Consider the following 17,736-nt stretch of genomic DNA (forward strand, 5'->3'; position numbering starts at 1 on the left):
AAGTTAGCAGCACCAAGAAGGCGCTAATCGCCTGATCGGGGCTCTCCGGGATGATCGGGCGGCGGCCAACCCTCACCAACGACAGGCTACTGACACCCACCAAAACAACAAGTCGACTCTTGACCAAGAGTACCAGCAGTTCATGCTGGAGCTTGACACCAACTCCAGTCTCCCGCCGAGTGATGGCGTTGGTACTCCCTCTTCGCTCAAGGCTAATCGATTGCCACCGTGGCGTGATACTTGGAAGGGCTTATTTACTGCGGCTAGCAATAGTTAGAAGCCTAGCAGTCGTGTGGTTCTCTTTACTCAAGTCAGGGGAGGAAAGGGGCGCATTGATATGTTGTTTCAGCCCTGTCCGATTGGCATGGCCTTGAATTGGGGTGTCAAAAGGGGGACAAGACGGGAATGGGGCCAGAACGAGAACATCCACTTCAAGCTTGGCGCCAGTTGTTTCAACTATCAGATATTTTTTTACGTCTAGGTGTAGAAGTTTGTACTCGTCTCTGTTTCCGCTCTTAGCCAGGGCCTCAGGGGTTGGTAAGTGGTGGCCTCCCATGCACGTCCAATAATTTGTATATAATCATTAATTGGATCTTGTTTACAAAAGGCCTGAGCTTCAAGTACTTGGATTCAGTTAACAAAGACCATAGGAAGCAAATACGGCAAAGATGCCTGTGTGTTTGTCCTTCCAAACCTGCTCCATTATTTGCCATTATTCACGTTCCTCCAAGTCGCAAAATGATGCTTTTAGTAGCCCCATTCACCGTTTTGCAACAAGCAGATCATACTCCTAAAGGGATTCGGCGAGGATCGCTACAAGGAGGTCTGGCAAGTAAGCCACTCGCCTGCGCCGACATGTTGCCGCCCTTCTTTATGAAAACCTGGCAAAATAGGCACAAAGCCCGGAACATTGAACGAATCTGGGCTGATCTTACGCGATTAGGAACAATGTGGCTTGAGGGATCCCCTCGCGTTTCTAGTCGCGAATTGTGGTGAATTATGGGCGTCCTAGGTGGCTGGCTGACACTCACGGTTTCTGCTACAAACCAAAGACGATTGAGGAAATCAGCCCCCTTGCCTAAGGTTTTAGGAATTTTGCTTCAGGGCTCAGCCCGCCTCCATCGATGGGGCCGTGGTCGAGACACTCAGCCCAACCTTCCCCTGAGACATTATTGGTCGCGTGTTTCAGAGGGCGAGACACACTGCTGGAACGGGAGGTTCGATTAAGCTGCCACCAACATCTTGAGATATCGTCTCTTAATATCCAGGGTCGGCCATGATGGTCGGATCTACTCGAATAGCCCTCCACAAACCGCTACCATGAAGCACCAAGTCACTGCGCTTGCAGTTTTTGGAGGCTTCATCAATACTGCCAGCGCTATCGAGCATGCGGAGCTGGTATCAGGGTCATGGTGCGTCACCTACTTATCGACCTACCTGGCTCCCATCGGCACTGCCGGTGCAGCTCCGAAATCGACAGCCTTGGACTCGTTGGCTCCTATTCTGAGTTCCCCAACGCTCAACATTGAATCAGAGTTTTTATCTCCAACCTATGTCGTAAACACTCCTGGGAGACAACCAACAGGCTCAGGAGAGTCATCAATACCTTCTGGTGTCACAGTCTCCGGCCATTCGTCGTCTATCGTTATACCAGCATCTGATCTCCCGTCAGCGACTTCTGATACACCATCATCCGAAACTTGAACAGGACCTGGACCATCTGGCCAACAAGTGATTTTTCTCATTACCCCATCAGGAGGTGTCTCAAAGCGAGAGCTGAGAGGATTCGTGGGTAACAGCAACCCCCAAGTCTGCACTTTTGCCAACGTCTTCACACTTGGCTCGGGTTCTGCTTCGGGTGAGCTTTTTGACGGAGATGTCCCTATTTACTACCAAGGCGAGGCTACCAGGCGTTTCAGGCACTCGGATCACCTCCAGATGGTGCCATTACGAGGACCTTTGCCAACGAAGGGGAAACTCTTCAATTCAAGAACCCCTCTTTACCCAATGGCCAGGCAACGTTCTGCCAAGACTCCTCCAGCGGCCTGGTGTACATGGTCTTTACCATGGGGCCACCAAACTGTACACCGGTGCAGCTGAGTATCTATGGCGGTAAGTCCTGAACTACCTTGCCCAGTCTTTAATGCTAACTCTGATAGTCGAGAAATGCGTCGGCGGTAGACTCATTGACTTTGATGAATCCAGTACTACTAGCTCTCTGGCAACTCAGTCTGACAGTATCTCCGTCATTGGTCAGGAAGGGGAGACGAGTACAACGACTCTCCCTCTTACCGCAGATACGTCGTCGAAGAGCAAAGCGGCCTCTACAACAAAGACCAAAGGTCCCCTTTCAGGCACCGCAGATCAACAGAATTTGCTTCAGAGAAGCCTACACTTCCAGAGTCCTCTGGGGCTTCCTCCCTTGGTGCATCTCTGGAGCCATCCTCTTCCCCCGCAACCCCACCCGAGGGAACTTCTTCACAGGTCGAGATATCGCCTCTGGATTCGACAGCACTGCCCGAGACGGAAGCAACAAATGCTCTCTCATCGACCGATATCCCAAGCAGTGCCTTGCTTGAGCCTTCCACGTTGAGTGAGTCGCTATCTTCTGCAGAGTCATCCGTGTCGACCGCGCCTTTGGAGTCAACGGAAGCACCAACGTCAACCGATATACCGACTTCAGCCGATACTGAGCCCACCGAGTCACAAACATCAGCCGAGTTACCAACGTCAAGTGAATCCTTAGAGTCCAGCGATACATTGATATCGACGGAACCGCCGACATCGAGCGAGTCACCAACCACAAGCGATTCGCCAACCACCATCATCGAAGAACATTTCGTGATCACCAACTCATTCCCCGGTGGCAGATTCTCAGATGGCCTTGGCGACTTGGAAATATCGGGCGATGTCACCCACCACATCGGAGGCTGCTTCAAGGACGACGGGAGCCCTGATGATGGATGTGCTGCCATGAGAGCAAATGGCGGTGGTGCGGCTCCACCGACCAAGGCAAAACGCAGCCTGGACACATTCGCAGGCATGTCGACGTGGCTAGGGTTCCTCCGCCCCAGCACAAAGGTTCTCTACACAGTCCAGTTCTACTACGCCGTTATCAACTATGGGGGAGGCTGGAACATGTGCACCGTCGAGGCATGGCTCGGCAACCGGTACTTCTACTTCAACGATCATTTTGTCATGGGCCACAGTGTCGGCTGGAATAGAGTCCTAACGTCCGTTATGGCTGACTCTACTCGTGCCAACTTTGGCATCTGGATGGATTGCTGGGGCTCTGGATATGCCGAGCTCTACGTCGACTCAATTTTCATCTCGAACCAGGTTACGCCTCAGAACATTGACCGGTTCCAGCTGAACTTTGAGGATAGTCCCAACAACCCTTCACCCAGCAGCACTAGGAGGAGCTCTAGTTCTACTTCTCGATCTAGCTCTAAATCTCTTTCTACTCCCTCTACCCCAGGGTGGAAGCCCACGGTCAGCTCGAACCAAGGGCCCCTTTCCACTCCTGGCACTCCCAGTAAGAGAAGCAGTAGCACTGCCAATTCTCTCACCATTGAGTCTGAGCACACTCCTCTCTACACCCCAACAGAAACCTGGAACGCACCCACATACAGTGGGCGCACACACAATAGCTCTTCCTCCCTTGCTCACAGCGGGAATACCCCCGTCAACAGCCCGTCCACCCCCGGCAACTGGCATACACCCACAAGAAACACTGCCTCTCCCACAGGTGGACAGTCTCCAAGTACAGCAATCCCCTCTCAGCCCGTCTGCCCTGATGGTTACCGGCCTCCCGGCTTCTGTGGTCAGAAATGGCCCGTTCCCTCAGAGCTCACCTGCGAGCGACGCGGTTACCCCAACGCACAGTGGTACCAATACTCTCTCCAGGAGAGACCGTTCCAGGGTCTCGACATCCAGAAGTGTGCCTCACGTGCGCGTACATGGACGGCTGTTTTTCTTTTGCCGTGAACCCCGGGGAGCCCAACTCGCCGTGCATCTTCCTCAAGAAGCGCCTGAGCGAGTTTACGTGGTCGCCGAACCCGACTCCTAGGGTTAATGGCATACTCGAGTGGTCTGACCTAGACTGCTTCAACTGTCAGCTGTGCGATGAAATGCCTAGCTTAAGCTCTTGGCTTCCTGAACTAAGTACGAGTAATCGAGGGGAGTATTCAACGCCAACAACCCCAAGGGGTCCAAGTACTCTCAACCAAGGGGAGCTTTCAACACCCGGGCCTACTCGAGATTCAACCACCCTTAACAATTGGGAGAATTCTACACCCACGCCTTCTAGACGTCCCACCACCACTTCGGAAGCCCCCGCCGAGTCTTCGACCAGCACTTGTCGGTACACCCATGGCGAGCAATGTGAAATGGATCGCTGGACCAACCACGGCGCTCTTCTCTGCGGCGTCGGCGCAGTCTACAACGGCAATACGTGGACCGAGAATCGCAATGACTACCCCCACCAGGATAATTACCAACAATGCGCCGCCATTTGCCAGACACTCGAGAATTGTCGATCGGCGGGGTACTATTCAGTTGGCAACCACTGCTTGTTTACGAGCGCCATCCTGACCCCTGGGGATATGACCTACTTTGACGAAGAGCCCTGGAAACAATCAGTCTGGTCGGATAACAGTTGCTGGATCTGTCCAGACTGCATCCCAGAAGATGTTCTCAACATCCCCAGCGAGCTCTGCTCCTACACTGAAGGTGACGTCTGCACACGCGTTATGACCTCAGAAGACATCATCTGCAACCTCCCAGCCTACCTGTCCAGCATGTATAGTACGGGCAACGAGTTAGATGACTTTTATCCGCTGCAGCGCTCATCTGGGGAGTGCGCCGCCATCTGCAGGGCCATGGTGGGCTGCAAGGGTTCAGGCTACAAGGACGGCCACTGCCTGTTCTTTGGTTTCCAGCTGTCCACAAACCCCAGTGATCCAATCCCTCTCCAGACTGACAGTCCTTCTTTGTTCAACGGTGTGTGGGATGACCCGCTGTGCTTTAACTGCCCGGGGTGTTACCAGGTGGTCGACTAGGGGGTGAACAGATGGTACTCTGAGGTTTCACACAACTAATAGGGTAGACAAGCCCTGAGGCTTTTCTTTTGTATGATTATTGCTCTCCTTTGAATTATTCCTTGTTACTACACATTCTGTGTCGTCAAAGATGCCTGTCCTTTGTGAAGAGCAGATATGCCCAATCTAGAAAACCCAACTCATCTATGAAGGAGTACCATGAGGCCACAGCAACTCAGGCAATTCTTGTAGCTTATACCTCGTTAACTTGGAGTTACTGACAAGTGAAGAAGCATGCATCTAATGAATTGAATTGTGCCTTGAAGTAATTCCCAGAGGAGGCTGCTAAGACTGACGAAGGAAGGAGCAGGTGGCCGGCACTGGCAACAGCTCTTGGCGGGGCACGGCACTTCCTCTCTATCTTCACTCTACTAAATCTTCAACAACTACTAACTCTTGCATCACTGCATTCAAAGGTTGCGAGATCCCGGCCATCTTCCACAGCTATTCCATCAACAACATTTCGCAATGCACGACGAATCATCCGACCTAACTATCTGATCCGCCGCCTTCTACCTCCATGTTTTGGCCATGTTCCTTGTGATGCTCCGCCTCTGGCGGCGAGGATCATCGAAGTCGGCCATCCAGGGTAACCCAAGCTTGTACAATCATGGTTCCGATATCTTGATGGTCATCGCTTACGTACGCCGCTTCTTTCTCTCTGCGCGAACAAACACAGCTAATATATCCACTGCAGGTGCTCGCCATTGCAAACTCGATGGTTGCCTGGCCTGGTACATCGTCACATGTGTGGACCATTTGAACACTCTTTCGCTGACCAAGGAGAAAAGAGATCCGTCAAGGCAGTGATTATATCGCCCTCTCAGACTCCGATATCGAACGTTTGCTCTTGTCTAAATACCTGAGCGACCTGCTGGCAAGTGGTCCGCAATATCTAAGGAATCCCCACCGCTGACGCGAAATCCGCAGTATACCCTCGCAAACGGCGCTACCAAGCTCAGCATCATCTCCTTCTTTATCGAAAAACTTGACACGCTCCACCCCGCGCGACCAGATGTGGTCAACACCTGGAGACGGGCCGCATACTGGACCCTTGCATTCACCTGGCTCCTTGCCTTGCAGTGCCAACCCCTCCAGAAGGTGTGGAAGGCAGACGTTGAGGGCATGTGCATCAGTGACACCTATATCCGCATCTTTCAGACGTCGACAGGCATGTCCCTGGGCTTGTACACGGTTTTCATCGCTACCATGTTCATGCGGTCGATCCAGACCGATTCTCTGGAGGCGTCTGTCATCCTTTGCTCAGGCTTGATGTTCGTGTCCCCATCTCTCACCCAACTGGACCACTACTGATACCTGCATAGCGTCGGTGCCCTTGATGCCTACATCCATTTCATGCTGTCGACATGGATGGGACGGCTAGTGCAAGGTAGGTTTCGCAGTCGCCTTTGCATCTTGTCGCTAATAAGCCTTCAGGTACAAGTTACGAAGCGCTCATATGGCCGGTCATTGACCTCTTCATGCGGATTGTCTATGCCAATACGCCGTTCTTGTACACTGTCTACCTGGAATATGTGACAATGAAGGATTCGATGTGATGAGATAGGCAAGTGAGTCTCATGTCTTCTTAAGTAGGGGCGCTAGAGGGCTTGTGTATTTACGTAATAATTCAAGTCTGTTATCCTGGTATCAGGAAAACTAGGCTGAGATTTGAGCGAGGCTATAACTTCACCCCTTCGGCAGGTTTACTTTTTGTTCCTTCTGTTTCACCACGCCCACCAGTACAAAGGAGCGAGTGTCTTGAGTGAGCTTATAAAGTGATGGACTGTAACTGCCAACCCAGGTCTTAAATTTTCTACCGCGTGCCTAGCGGACAAGAAATGCCTCCCAGCCAGTCACGTTCCACAGGCACAGTTTGCAGACTTCATCATGGTCTCTATCCCATCTACCCACCCAAAACCTATGTTTCGAGTGCCTAGATCACTGATTGCTATGGATATGCCTGAGCTGTGGCAATGTTTGAACTGGAGCGTGGTCTTGCGGCATGGTCCACCGTTGATAAACCTGTAATTAAATGGGAATCTGTACCCTTGATGTGGCTTTCACGCCTTGAATCAGCGGCTCGATTAAGTGTCCTGTCGAGATGAACCTCCTCTCCCACATGACGCGAAGTGGCAGATCCCACAGCCTGGTTTCTAATTCTGAAATCAGGGTTAGGCTGGCTGCTCTCAACATGCCACTGCGTTTGACCCAACAGATCTGTTTCCCCTTGATACGTCCTGTACCCTCGCAGCAGATATGACAGCCAAAGAAAGCTGGCAGAAATGGACCCCATGAGAGCTAAGGTTGTTACAATAGTCACTTGCGTAGAATTCAACTACGTAATATATTTTAACTAAAAATTGCCAAATATTATTATTTTAACATGCACTAGTAGCAAAAGGGTTCTACCTTTTAAAAGTACACAGACCAGAAAGGTTAGACTGAGAGGCTCGATGCGATGCATGCACCCCCTTTCTGACATGCACTTTCGCCCGGCGTGTATGAGACAAATGTTGCCGGCTTAGGGATGTTACCAAAATGGCTGCCATGCATATCGATATGCAAGCCTAACCCGTAAGGGCAGATATCGGCTGCTGCCTGATAACCCCCTTATTATATTAGCCTCCTGTCCTTCGAATTCCAACACATCTTCACAATCAACTCATGCTCTCTCTCACTCCATTTTCAAGCCTTTTGAAAATCACAGACGTCACGAATCTTGTATAATTCCTTGTCTTACAACGTTGAATCAATCTGGGGACTCACATTCTATGTAGGCGTCACTTTAGTTTCAGTCATGTTCGAGTTCGATATCGAAGAACTGGAATCCTGCCTCTCGGATCCCGCGGCTTACGTTGGGGAAGGATCGCCTCAAAAAATAGAGAAGGCAATTGCGCTTTTCGAATTGTATGAAGAATTTCAAGGAGGGGACGAACGAGATCGACTTGTCGTAGTCCTCTTCGATCTTTTCGAGTCAGGCCGTTCCAGGTACCACCTAGACTGTGCTCTCAAGCTCGCCAAAGAGCTTTACGACCTTGGAGTCACAACTGGACACGGCAACCGTCAAGTCCAGCGCGCGAGCAATTACTCCAAGGCCTTAGGGCATCGATACTTGGAAGATGGAAATCCTGAAGACCTTCACAAGGCAATCGAGCTCAGCTATGAAGCAGTGAATGCCTCACTGCAAGCTAGATCCATTCTGGACAGACCCAGAGACACCATCTTACACAATCCTAGCATTGAGATCCATGCCTTAAACACCCTGGCGGCCAGGCTCGAGGACCGTTTCCAAATGGCAGGGTCCTTGAAAGACCTGAACGACTCCATTAACATCAGGGAAAAGCTCATTGCGGCTGTTCCCTGCGAAAAATGGCAGGCCAGCCGGATGGAATGGCTTCTAAACCTCGCTGCCAGTTTGCAAAGACGCTACGAGCAGGACGAAGGCGACTCTCGCCGCGATATAGACAGAGCTGTCGAGTTGTCAGAGGAGGCACTCCGATATGCAAGCAAGAATTCCCTTTCGAGGTCGCCCGCGCTGTGCACACTTGCAAATGCGCTTGGCGGACGAGCTGGGGTCACACAACAGGTGAACGACCTTGATAGGGCTATTCAATCACTTCGAGAAGCACAGAGGGCCCCAGCCAATCACGCCAGTCCCTTAGAGATTGGTGTCGACCTCGCGATGCGCCTCTTCCAAAGATACGAAATGACCGACTCCGAGACAACGACCGACCTTGATGAGGCGGCGTACGTTGCGCGATCAACCCTTGACGGAATACCGGAACGTCATCCCATTCACGCCCATCTGCAAAACTTCCTGGGCCTGTTCTTATACGCCCGCTTCTGTCGGTCTCCGTCAGAGTCAGTGGCGGACGAGGCACTGGATCACTTCAGACAAGCCCTCGGCAGCCCCCATTACCCATCGGTCTTCCACCGCGTGCAAGCCGGCCGGCTAATGCTCCGTATATGCTGCGACATGGCCAGATGGCAGGAGGCGTACGAGGTCTCCCTCGAAGCCATCAAGCTAATCCCCAGGCTCTCGTCACGCGCGATCCGCATTTCAGACAAGCAGCGGCTGCTCAGCGCCGACGACGTCGTCGGTTTCAGTGCCGACGCCGCGGCCGCGGCTCTCCAAAGCGGCAAGGATGGATATGCGGCTCTTCGTCTACTTGAGATGGGCCGTCAGTCACTGGCCGCTTCTGTGGCCGAGTTGCGTCCCGATCTGGTCGCGCTCCGCCGAGACTACCCTGAGCTCGCTGACCGGATTGACGAGCTCCGGGATGAGCTTCAGAACGACTCACCGCGACAACACGCTGCTAGTGGCGAGTTTGACACCGTTTTGAAAGAAATCCGCGAAAAGGAGGGATTCCAGCGCTTCCTAGAGCCGCCAAGCAATGAGGAAATCCATGAGGCGGCGCAGGGCCATCTTATCGTTCTCACTGTGAGCGTGTACCGAGGTGTCGATGCCATCCTGATCGGGAGTGACAAAGTCCACGTCTTGAACCTCAATGAGGTTACGCTTGAAGATCTGGGAAAACGGTCCAGGAACCTGCAGAGGCCTGCTGTGCTCAAGTGGCTCTGGGATTCCATCGCCAAGCCGGTCTTGAACGAACTGGGCCTTACTCGGCCGGCCCCCGACGGGTGCCTGCCACGTATCTGGTGGATTCCCACTGGTATCTTGACTAGATTCCCTTTTCACGCCGCGGGCTATCACTCGAGTGAGGGTGAGACGGACAGTGTCATTGACCTTGCTGTATCCTCATACAGCTCATCAATCAAGGCCCTCGTAGATGGCCGGCGTCGTGCCTGTTCTCTTCTGCGACCCAAAGAAAGCAAAGCGCTTCTGGTAGCAATAACTGACGCACCAGAGCGCTCACTTCTGAGGGGCGCGGCCATGGAGGTCCAGATGGTAGGGGCCCTCTTCGCATCCAAGGATTTCGACAGTGCCAGGCTCGGCGATAGCAGGGTCCGCAAACAAGACGTCCTCCAGCATCTCGAAACCTGTCAGATCTTCCACTTTGCCGGCCATGGTGTGGAGAATATCTCCGACCCTTTGCGCAGTTCATTGCTGCTGCATGACTGGGAAACGGATCCCTTGACTGTGGGCGACGTTCTCGAAGTGAATCTAAGCGAAGGCAACCCTTTCTTGGCCTACCTTTCCGCATGTGAGACTGGCCAGGTTTCCATGTCAAAGTTTCGAGATGAGAGCGTTCATCTCATCGGCGCATATCAGTTAGCTGGGTTCCGCCATGTCATTGGAACCTTGTGGGGGGTTGATGACGACGACAGCGTTACGATGGCGACGGCCACGTATGAGAATATGCTTGAGGACATGACAGATGACTCCGTCTGCCGTAGCCTTCACAAGGCTGCTTTAAGGCTGCGGAATGCGACAAGATCTTCAAATGTAGGAGCAAATCAGACTGACGCAAGAAAGTGTGTATTCGTGCGCCCCAGCGCGGATAAGTCGGGCGCGGATAGAGCAAGTTGGGTCCCTTTTGTCCATTTTGGCGTCTGAGCTTGTGAGAGGTGTCTTTATAAACTCTCCTTAGAGTGGCTATTTTCTCTATACACGTATCTCTACCAACTCTATCTCATCTCTCCAAGGCATTCAATCTGCCCATTTGCGCGTTCCTCCTCCTAACAGACGTCTACGACCTAAACCAAACGAGAAATGTGAGCACAGCCAAGTCTTTCACTCCAATACTATCGAGTGTGCTACACAAACAGAGCATTTCCTCACTAAGCGTATTCGGATACCAAAGTCTGTATCAAGTGGTAAACTACGTGAAGCATGAATCTAGAGTTGGATAGCTGTAATATGCCTAGTGCACAGGAGATGCGCCAGAACCAGTCACGTTTCTCTGGCCCAGTTTGCCGACCTCGTCGTGATTCTTACCCCATTGCCCAATCTCTGCCTTTGGTATCTTGAGCAAACCGTGAGTGTTTGCTCCATCCGTGCCGACTTCTATGAGCTCAGGTCGGATGACATAGCTTCCCCAACGTGGGAGGAGATACATCCAGAAGACATAGTATACTCCACAGAGAACCAATCTAACCAACATTAGCATTTATTTATACTGGTGGCTCTAAGAATACTCACATCCCGATGCCAACTGGCGAGGACAAACACTTGGACAACGGTCAAAAATATGACTATTAAGACCCAGGATTTGAGCTCTCCGTGCCCAAGGCCAGATCGCTTGCGACACCGGCGGAGGACAAAGATGCCGATGGCCATGACGATCTTCGGGCTCAGTTAACCCATCAAGGGCCGGGCTGCAACTATAATAAAGAACAGATTTAAAACACAATATAACATCATGCCCCGATGTTAACACAGTGGCCTATTTAAACTTCTGCAGCAGCAGAAGAGTCATACCTAGCCACATCGTCGTGAAAGGTCTAGCCTCTCATGGGTACTTTAACTGCTCTAACCTCCGTACGAGAAACGCCGATGGCCATGACAAAGTTGAAGAGGATTGAAGGATATGTTTGTAAGCTAACGACTAAAGATTATTAGTTCTGAAGATTGGCAATCCGTAGGAAAACTTGCCAAAACAAAACGTCACCATCGGACGGGACAATGGTCATGATGGTGACGGCAAAGTTGAGCAAACAAGGGCCGAGTGGTATATCAAAGGGCTTTGTTAATACCTAGACCTCAGTAAAAAGCAGAACGACTTATCTTCGAGACGCAATGCCAGCAGCAGAACTTCTTCCACCTATGCTTTTATACTCTTACCTTCTAATCTCCCGAATCATGGGCGAGTTTCCTATCAAAACTGCAAGCAGATTTCCAAACGCACTCAACAAGACCATGAAATTGGGACATTAGAACCAGTCCTGCCTTCATCGAAGAGTTTAGTAAAGAAGATGGATACAGAAATCTCACTAGCTTCCTTGAACTCGCCCTTGGGAACAACGGCGAAGTAGGCGATGCTGTAGAAGATGTAGAAAATAATGACAACTAGCAATGCCATGCTCGTGTTCTTATTAAGGGTGGGAATCGGGTTTTTGATCTCATTGACGACGTTGAAGGCGTTGGAGTAAACTGCAGATGAGAACACGATACTCACTGTGGCACTGCCAAGATCGTTTCCTTTGGGAGTGATGTCTTCAAAAACGTTGTGAAAGTTGGCAGTTGGGTTCAGAACAGAATTGACGTTGCCGCTCAAAACGACGAGACCGGTAATACTGATCCTGTAAGTCACTCATGAGTAAAATTCTCTGAGTATGCCACAGAGAAGGTCCAACATACAATACTAGGGTCAAAAGTTTCAGAGCCCCAATAAAGTTGGACGCCCAAAGCGGCCACTTGTTATTGGCAACGACGAAGATGGTGGCCAGCGAATACGCCGCGATGGCTGCTCCCCGAATTTGCCCGCCCAGTTGTCTCCTTGAAAGACATCCTCCAGGCATAGCGAGCCAAGACTGCATACCGGTCAGCATACTCATATCAGAGACAGAGGTCACTCACCAATTGCGTTGCCGCTTCCAAAGTTCAGAAGCACAGGCTGAACTACAAAAGGGGGTTAGGAATAAATGCATGAACAAGTTTAGGAGGTTTCTATATGAAGTATTCATTGATACAGGGACCATGATTAATGCAAAGTAGGCGCTTCTATGTTCAAGCATATATCCTGCATTCCCCCCTCTAGCTGGCCTTTCCCTTGTTCATGTTGCACAAATTTCGTCATATGCGAATTTAATCTCGGTATAGAATACATGACCATCAAGTTCATTAGGCAGATCATTGGCGCACCTGTGGGATGTTAGAACACGGGATGGGCAACTGGGGGTTTGTAGAGCAAGCGGCAGGCACACTTACTTGAGGACCATGTCAAACTTTCCACAATGGCATGTTTGGTCGTCGCCGGGGCAGTTCCAGCCCATGGTATCCTGAAAATTATTAGTCATGTTACCAATATCAATGTTTGATCTGTCATGCCTGAAACGTTTCGAACATGCATCTGCTCATGCCTTTCCAGTCTGCTCTCACAGTGACCGCTAGAAACAGTGCAATGGACAAGCACCTCATCTCAGGAGGTAAGAGAAAGGAGAAAGATGTGCTGATGGCAGGCACAAGTAGAGAGAAGGTAAGAGATGAAGAAAGACTTTCGGGTAGGGCAAACCAAGATGAATGATTATAATATTAAGACTGCAGAGCTGGTCGTGGTCGATTTAAAAGGGAATCAGATTACTCAAAGAGTCCGATAGGTCTCGGCTCGTGGCTCCGGGCTGAGTTTCGCCACGAAGACCGAGACCGACAATTCCAAACTGGGCTTGAGCCACCATTCTTCAGTTCAAGGTAGAATAAAAAGCGCATGGCCTGCCTAGACAGAAAGAGTTAAATCCTAGACTGGGCTGGATGTTCTGGACAATATCGAGCCACGGATTGAGCAGCCCAGTGCTAGATCCAGACATGATTCCGCCACAGAGCGCTTTATATCCAAATCTACCTGAAGGCGATTTGGAATGTTACATAGAGTGAGGCGCCTACTGCCTCGCCACCACCACTATTTCGCATCAGCCCAATGCCACACGACACTGTAAGACATTGCAAGCGAGTTAAGGTCTACTGTTTATAGAAAAGGCCCCTTATTAAATGCTACCTAGAGTCAAGAGTGAGGGGCGTGATAATAAATTATTGGGTTGAAATACATATTTACAATGAGAATGAATAAATATTCATAAAGCTTCGTTTTAATTATAATGGAAATTCTGTGATAATGATGGCTTATGGGAGGATATCAGAGCCTTGACTCAAATTTAGGACCAATGCAGGGTAGGTAGCTAACTTCTCCATCCTCGCTCAACTGTGGATATGGAGATAGCGTCGGGGATTTCCATTTTGGGAATAGAGCAGGGGAACACGGTCGATCCTTTGAACGACATCCTGGGTTGAAGCTTGCGTGATTATCTTTGAAACCGTCGGCTGCATAAAATGACACTGTCCCTAATTATAAGTGAACTGAGATTGCGATGGGGCAGTGCAGGTGTTGATCAGAACCCCCATGGCTATAACCTAGCAATCTGTTGGTTGTAGGGCTGGATGTGTTTCATCAGTGCGTTTCGACCCTTGACGAAGGATTCGTCTAATCTATCCGACCTCCTGTGACTCAGCGCTCAGCCTCTGTTGGTCTGCCTTGTATCGAATCCTACAGCCAATATCGGTTTCAACTGTAGTGCTTGCTTAAGCCAACAACTCTCCTACAATGGACCAGGCGAACTTGGGGGCCAAGGCCAAATTCTATAACTCCCATCTCTCGCCCGGTCACTTTTTTTTTTAATCTGTCTCTCTCCTCAACTTATTCTCATCACAATAACAAGGCCTTTCGTGACCATGGCAGACTACAACACCAACAAGACTAGCGCGGCCGGCACTGGCAGCTGGAAGGACCGCAACTGTCCCAACATGCGCACCTGCTGGAGCTTCAGCTGGCGAGCCTACGACCTACGCACCGGCGGCGACACAAAGGCTCTGCTCCGCCGTATCGCCATGTGCCTGACACTTGTCATTCGAACATTCCTCTCCATCCTAGGCATTGTCCGCAACTCCTACGGCAGCGTGCTCGTCAGCGTCATCGTCGGCACCATCCTTACCATCCTCAACTTTTTCTTCATTGGATGGTGTCTGGCCAAGGTTGGAGAGGCCACGGGACAGCGAAGAGTGTTTGGCAAGCTTGTGGTAAGTTTGGAAGTCAAGCATATGGTCGGGGCACGGTTGACAATAAACAGGGACGAGTTCACTTTGACATCTTCCTTTATTTCTGCGCCGTCATTCACATTATCCTCCTACTATCTGCCTTTATTTCCTGGAGGGGCCTCGGGGGTGCTGGATTGAATGGCACTTGGCTTGCCATGTGGCTGTTGATCTTTGCCGTTGCATGGATCACGACCTGGGCACCAGAAGGAGAGAGCAACGTCTGAGTAAGCTGGGATAGGAGCCTCTAGGATCAGAAAAGCCCCTATGGTGAAATAGGTGTTCTTTTAGCCAGTTGGGACGGATGGGAGCTGGAACTGGGGTCCATCGTAGCAAGCATGCTGCCTCGATTGCTTCATATCCAACCGAGTGTGAGCTGCCACTACAATAAGCAACATATTCTTTAACATGTCAATGGAATCATGACCGAATACCAACAAAGCTACAATCTCAGCTGCGTGATAATATAGATCCATGTACAGATCCATGCACAGCCATGCATGAGTCGTTGTCCAGCCTCGGGTGGTGTGCATACGAGTCATCCCATTCTAGTTATCAATGGTACGTTGTGTCGCCATATATCTACAAGGTTTGGCTATTCGGACTGTCGGAAAGGACATACCGCGGTTACAGCCCGATTTGTTTTCGGCAGTTATTTCGGTAAGGTATTCAAGGAATCTAACGATAGCAGATTGGCTGTGCTCCCTTGTTGTACACACGCCAGATGATGACCCAGTATGACGGTTGCCACAATGCTACAGTACCAACACAAGCGATGGGATTCTTGTCCGTATTGGGCTATGTACAGGATGCATGCTACAACCCCGCGCACTTTTCCCAGTCGAGAAGTCAAGTCATTCTTATCTCACTTACCCCAGATTACCCCAGACTTCCCCGGCTCTAAAACGCGGGGCGGGTGATGAGGAGGAAGATTACCGAGTCGGAACGATTCCGATTCCGATTCCAATATCACAAACACTAAGGGAGAGCAAGTCGGTCAATGTGGTTGTCAGGAATATTATATAACGTTACACGTCGATCCCCCTTGCTTCAAATTGTCTCATCTTGACTCCAGTCGACTACAGAGAAAGATCTGCTGGGCCTTCCAGTCCCAACACCATCATCACCGCGCGAGATTCGACAACACTACCTCGTGCAAAATGTCGGACAAGGTCAACGACTTGGCTCAGATTGAGCATGTCGCCGATGCGAGAGCCAGCTACGATGTTAACCCGAAAGCCGAGCGTCAGGGGATCGATCCTGCACTTGAGAAGAAGGTTTTGAGAAAGGTCGACTTCAATCTTGTCCCCATCCTCTTTTTACTCTTCCTTTGCGCATTCATCGACCGGTGAGACCCAATACCCTCGCCACTACACTTCATATTTGCTGATGTATTCCGTGCTTCAGCATCAATATCGGAAATGCCCGTATCCAGGGCTTGGAAGCCGACCTTGGCATGAGTGGCCAAGATTACAACATTGCCCTGTTCACCTTCTTCATCCTATACATCCTCCTTGAAGTGCCCTGCAATATTCTTCTCAAAAACATGCGCCCCTCCCTCTTCCTCTCGGCCATCATGACAGGATGGGGCATCGTAACCATCTGTCAAGGTCTGACGCAGTCTTTTGCGGGATTAGTCGTCTGCCGAGTCATCATAGGAGGACTCGAAGCCGGCTTTTTCCCTGCTTGCGTATATCTTCTCAGCATGTACTACTGCCGACACGAGCTGCAGTGGCGTTTCAACCTCTTCTTTTCAGCCAGCATCATTGCCGGGGCGTTCAGTGGCCTACTTGCCTATGCTATCGCTCATATGGATGGAGTCGCTGGTTATGGTGGCTGGAGATGGATCTTTATCCTCGAGGGTATTGCCACTGTTGTCATCGCCATCTTCAGCTACTGGGTCATCCCGGACTGGCCCGAGTCTGCCAAGTTTCTCAACGACGATGAGCGAGCGCTCCTCATTGAACGTCTCGCTCAGGACAGAAAAGACACTCATATGAACCATTGGGATAAAAAGACTGCCAAGAGAATCTTTTCGGATCCCAAGATCTATCTCAGGTATGCTAATGCTGACCCCCTTTGTTTAGATCTATTCTTAATTTTTGCAGCATCTTGATGTATATGGGCATTGTCACCACCAGCTATTCCGGTTCCTTCTTCACCCCAACCATCCTGAAGCAGCTAGGATGGACATCTATTCGCGCCCAGATCATGTCGATCCCCATCTTCATCTTTGCAACCGTGTGCGCACTCGTGTGTGCCATCGCCAGCGACAAGTTGAAGCATCGTTCAGGATTCATCTTTGGAGGTTGTCTCTTCACCACCATCGGCTATGTCATTCTGCTCAACATGATGTCTGTCAGCGTTGGGGTACGGTACTTTGCACTATTTTGTATCGTCGGCGGGGGCTACATCGCTCAACCGATTGTACTGGTTTGGGCGAGCAACAATAACTCTGGCCATTATAAAGTGGGTGTTGCTTCTGCGATGCAGGTCGGCATCGGCAATGTCGGTGGGATTATCGCTAGGTATGTTGGTTCCGGTGCATGTTCGGATAAGACATCACTAACATGATCTAGCAACATGTTCGTCACCTCCCAAGCTCCAGAGTACCCCTTGGGGTTCGGTCTGGGCCTCGGCCTCGTCTGGCTCTGTGTTCTTAGCTCAGTCGTCTTTCTGCTCTACATAAAGCGTGAGAACAAACTGAGAGATCAAGGCAAGAGGGACGATAGATACAACCTGCCAGAGGATGAGAGAAGCAATTTGGGAGATGATCATCCAGCTTTCCGGTTCACGTTCTGATTGACCGCGGCTGTGTTAGAATTGGGATATGATGCTACGGTGTGTTGATATTGGGTTTTTGATATGGTTGAAGCCCGGTCCTTGATGGGATAATTGAGCCAGAAGACAGTAATACGCTTGCATGCC

General features: G+C 50.6%; 5 protein-coding genes across 5 annotated transcripts; 4 read left to right on the forward strand and 1 right to left on the reverse strand.

Moving 5' to 3' along the window:
• Nucleotides 1-2,838: 2,838 nt before the first annotated feature.
• On the forward strand, nucleotides 2,839-5,060 carry NECHADRAFT_48802 (uncharacterized protein; the record flags this gene model as incomplete). Its single annotated transcript, XM_003050141.1, has 2 exons — nucleotides 2,839-3,479; nucleotides 4,037-5,060. Coding segments are annotated over 2 exons (1,665 nt in total), but the record flags the coding sequence as incomplete, so codon positions are not given.
• Nucleotides 5,061-7,899: 2,839 nt separating this feature from the next.
• On the forward strand, nucleotides 7,900-10,620 carry NECHADRAFT_85054 (uncharacterized protein; the record flags this gene model as incomplete). Its single annotated transcript, XM_003050142.1, has 1 exon — nucleotides 7,900-10,620. One exon carries the CDS (start codon nucleotides 7,900-7,902, stop codon nucleotides 10,618-10,620), a length of 2,721 nt encoding a protein of 906 aa, XP_003050188.1.
• Nucleotides 10,621-11,911: 1,291 nt separating this feature from the next.
• NECHADRAFT_85055 (uncharacterized protein) lies at nucleotides 11,912-13,022 on the reverse strand (the record flags this gene model as incomplete). The annotated part of the gene is made up of 4 exons (XM_003050540.1): nucleotides 11,912-12,305; nucleotides 12,364-12,536; nucleotides 12,831-12,867; nucleotides 12,934-13,022. The coding sequence occupies 4 exons, from the start codon at nucleotides 13,020-13,022 to the stop codon at nucleotides 11,912-11,914; spliced, it is 693 nt and encodes a 230-aa protein (XP_003050586.1).
• Nucleotides 13,023-14,448: 1,426 nt separating this feature from the next.
• On the forward strand, nucleotides 14,449-15,035 carry NECHADRAFT_85056 (uncharacterized protein; the record flags this gene model as incomplete). The annotated part of the gene is made up of 2 exons (XM_003050143.1): nucleotides 14,449-14,793; nucleotides 14,844-15,035. 2 exons carry the CDS (start codon nucleotides 14,449-14,451, stop codon nucleotides 15,033-15,035), a joined length of 537 nt encoding a protein of 178 aa, XP_003050189.1.
• Nucleotides 15,036-15,968: 933 nt separating this feature from the next.
• On the forward strand, nucleotides 15,969-17,610 carry NECHADRAFT_49257 (uncharacterized protein; the record flags this gene model as incomplete). Its single annotated transcript, XM_003050144.1, has 4 exons — nucleotides 15,969-16,156; nucleotides 16,216-16,866; nucleotides 16,917-17,336; nucleotides 17,388-17,610. The coding sequence occupies 4 exons, from the start codon at nucleotides 15,969-15,971 to the stop codon at nucleotides 17,608-17,610; spliced, it is 1,482 nt and encodes a 493-aa protein (XP_003050190.1).
• Between the last annotated feature and the right edge of the window lie 126 nt (nucleotides 17,611-17,736).

The sequence above is a fragment of the Fusarium vanettenii genome, assembly GCF_000151355.1.
Source record: "Fusarium vanettenii 77-13-4 chromosome 9 genomic scaffold NECHAsca_6_chr9_2_0, whole genome shotgun sequence".
In the NCBI taxonomy this organism is placed as follows: domain Eukaryota; kingdom Fungi; phylum Ascomycota; class Sordariomycetes; order Hypocreales; family Nectriaceae; genus Fusarium; species Fusarium vanettenii.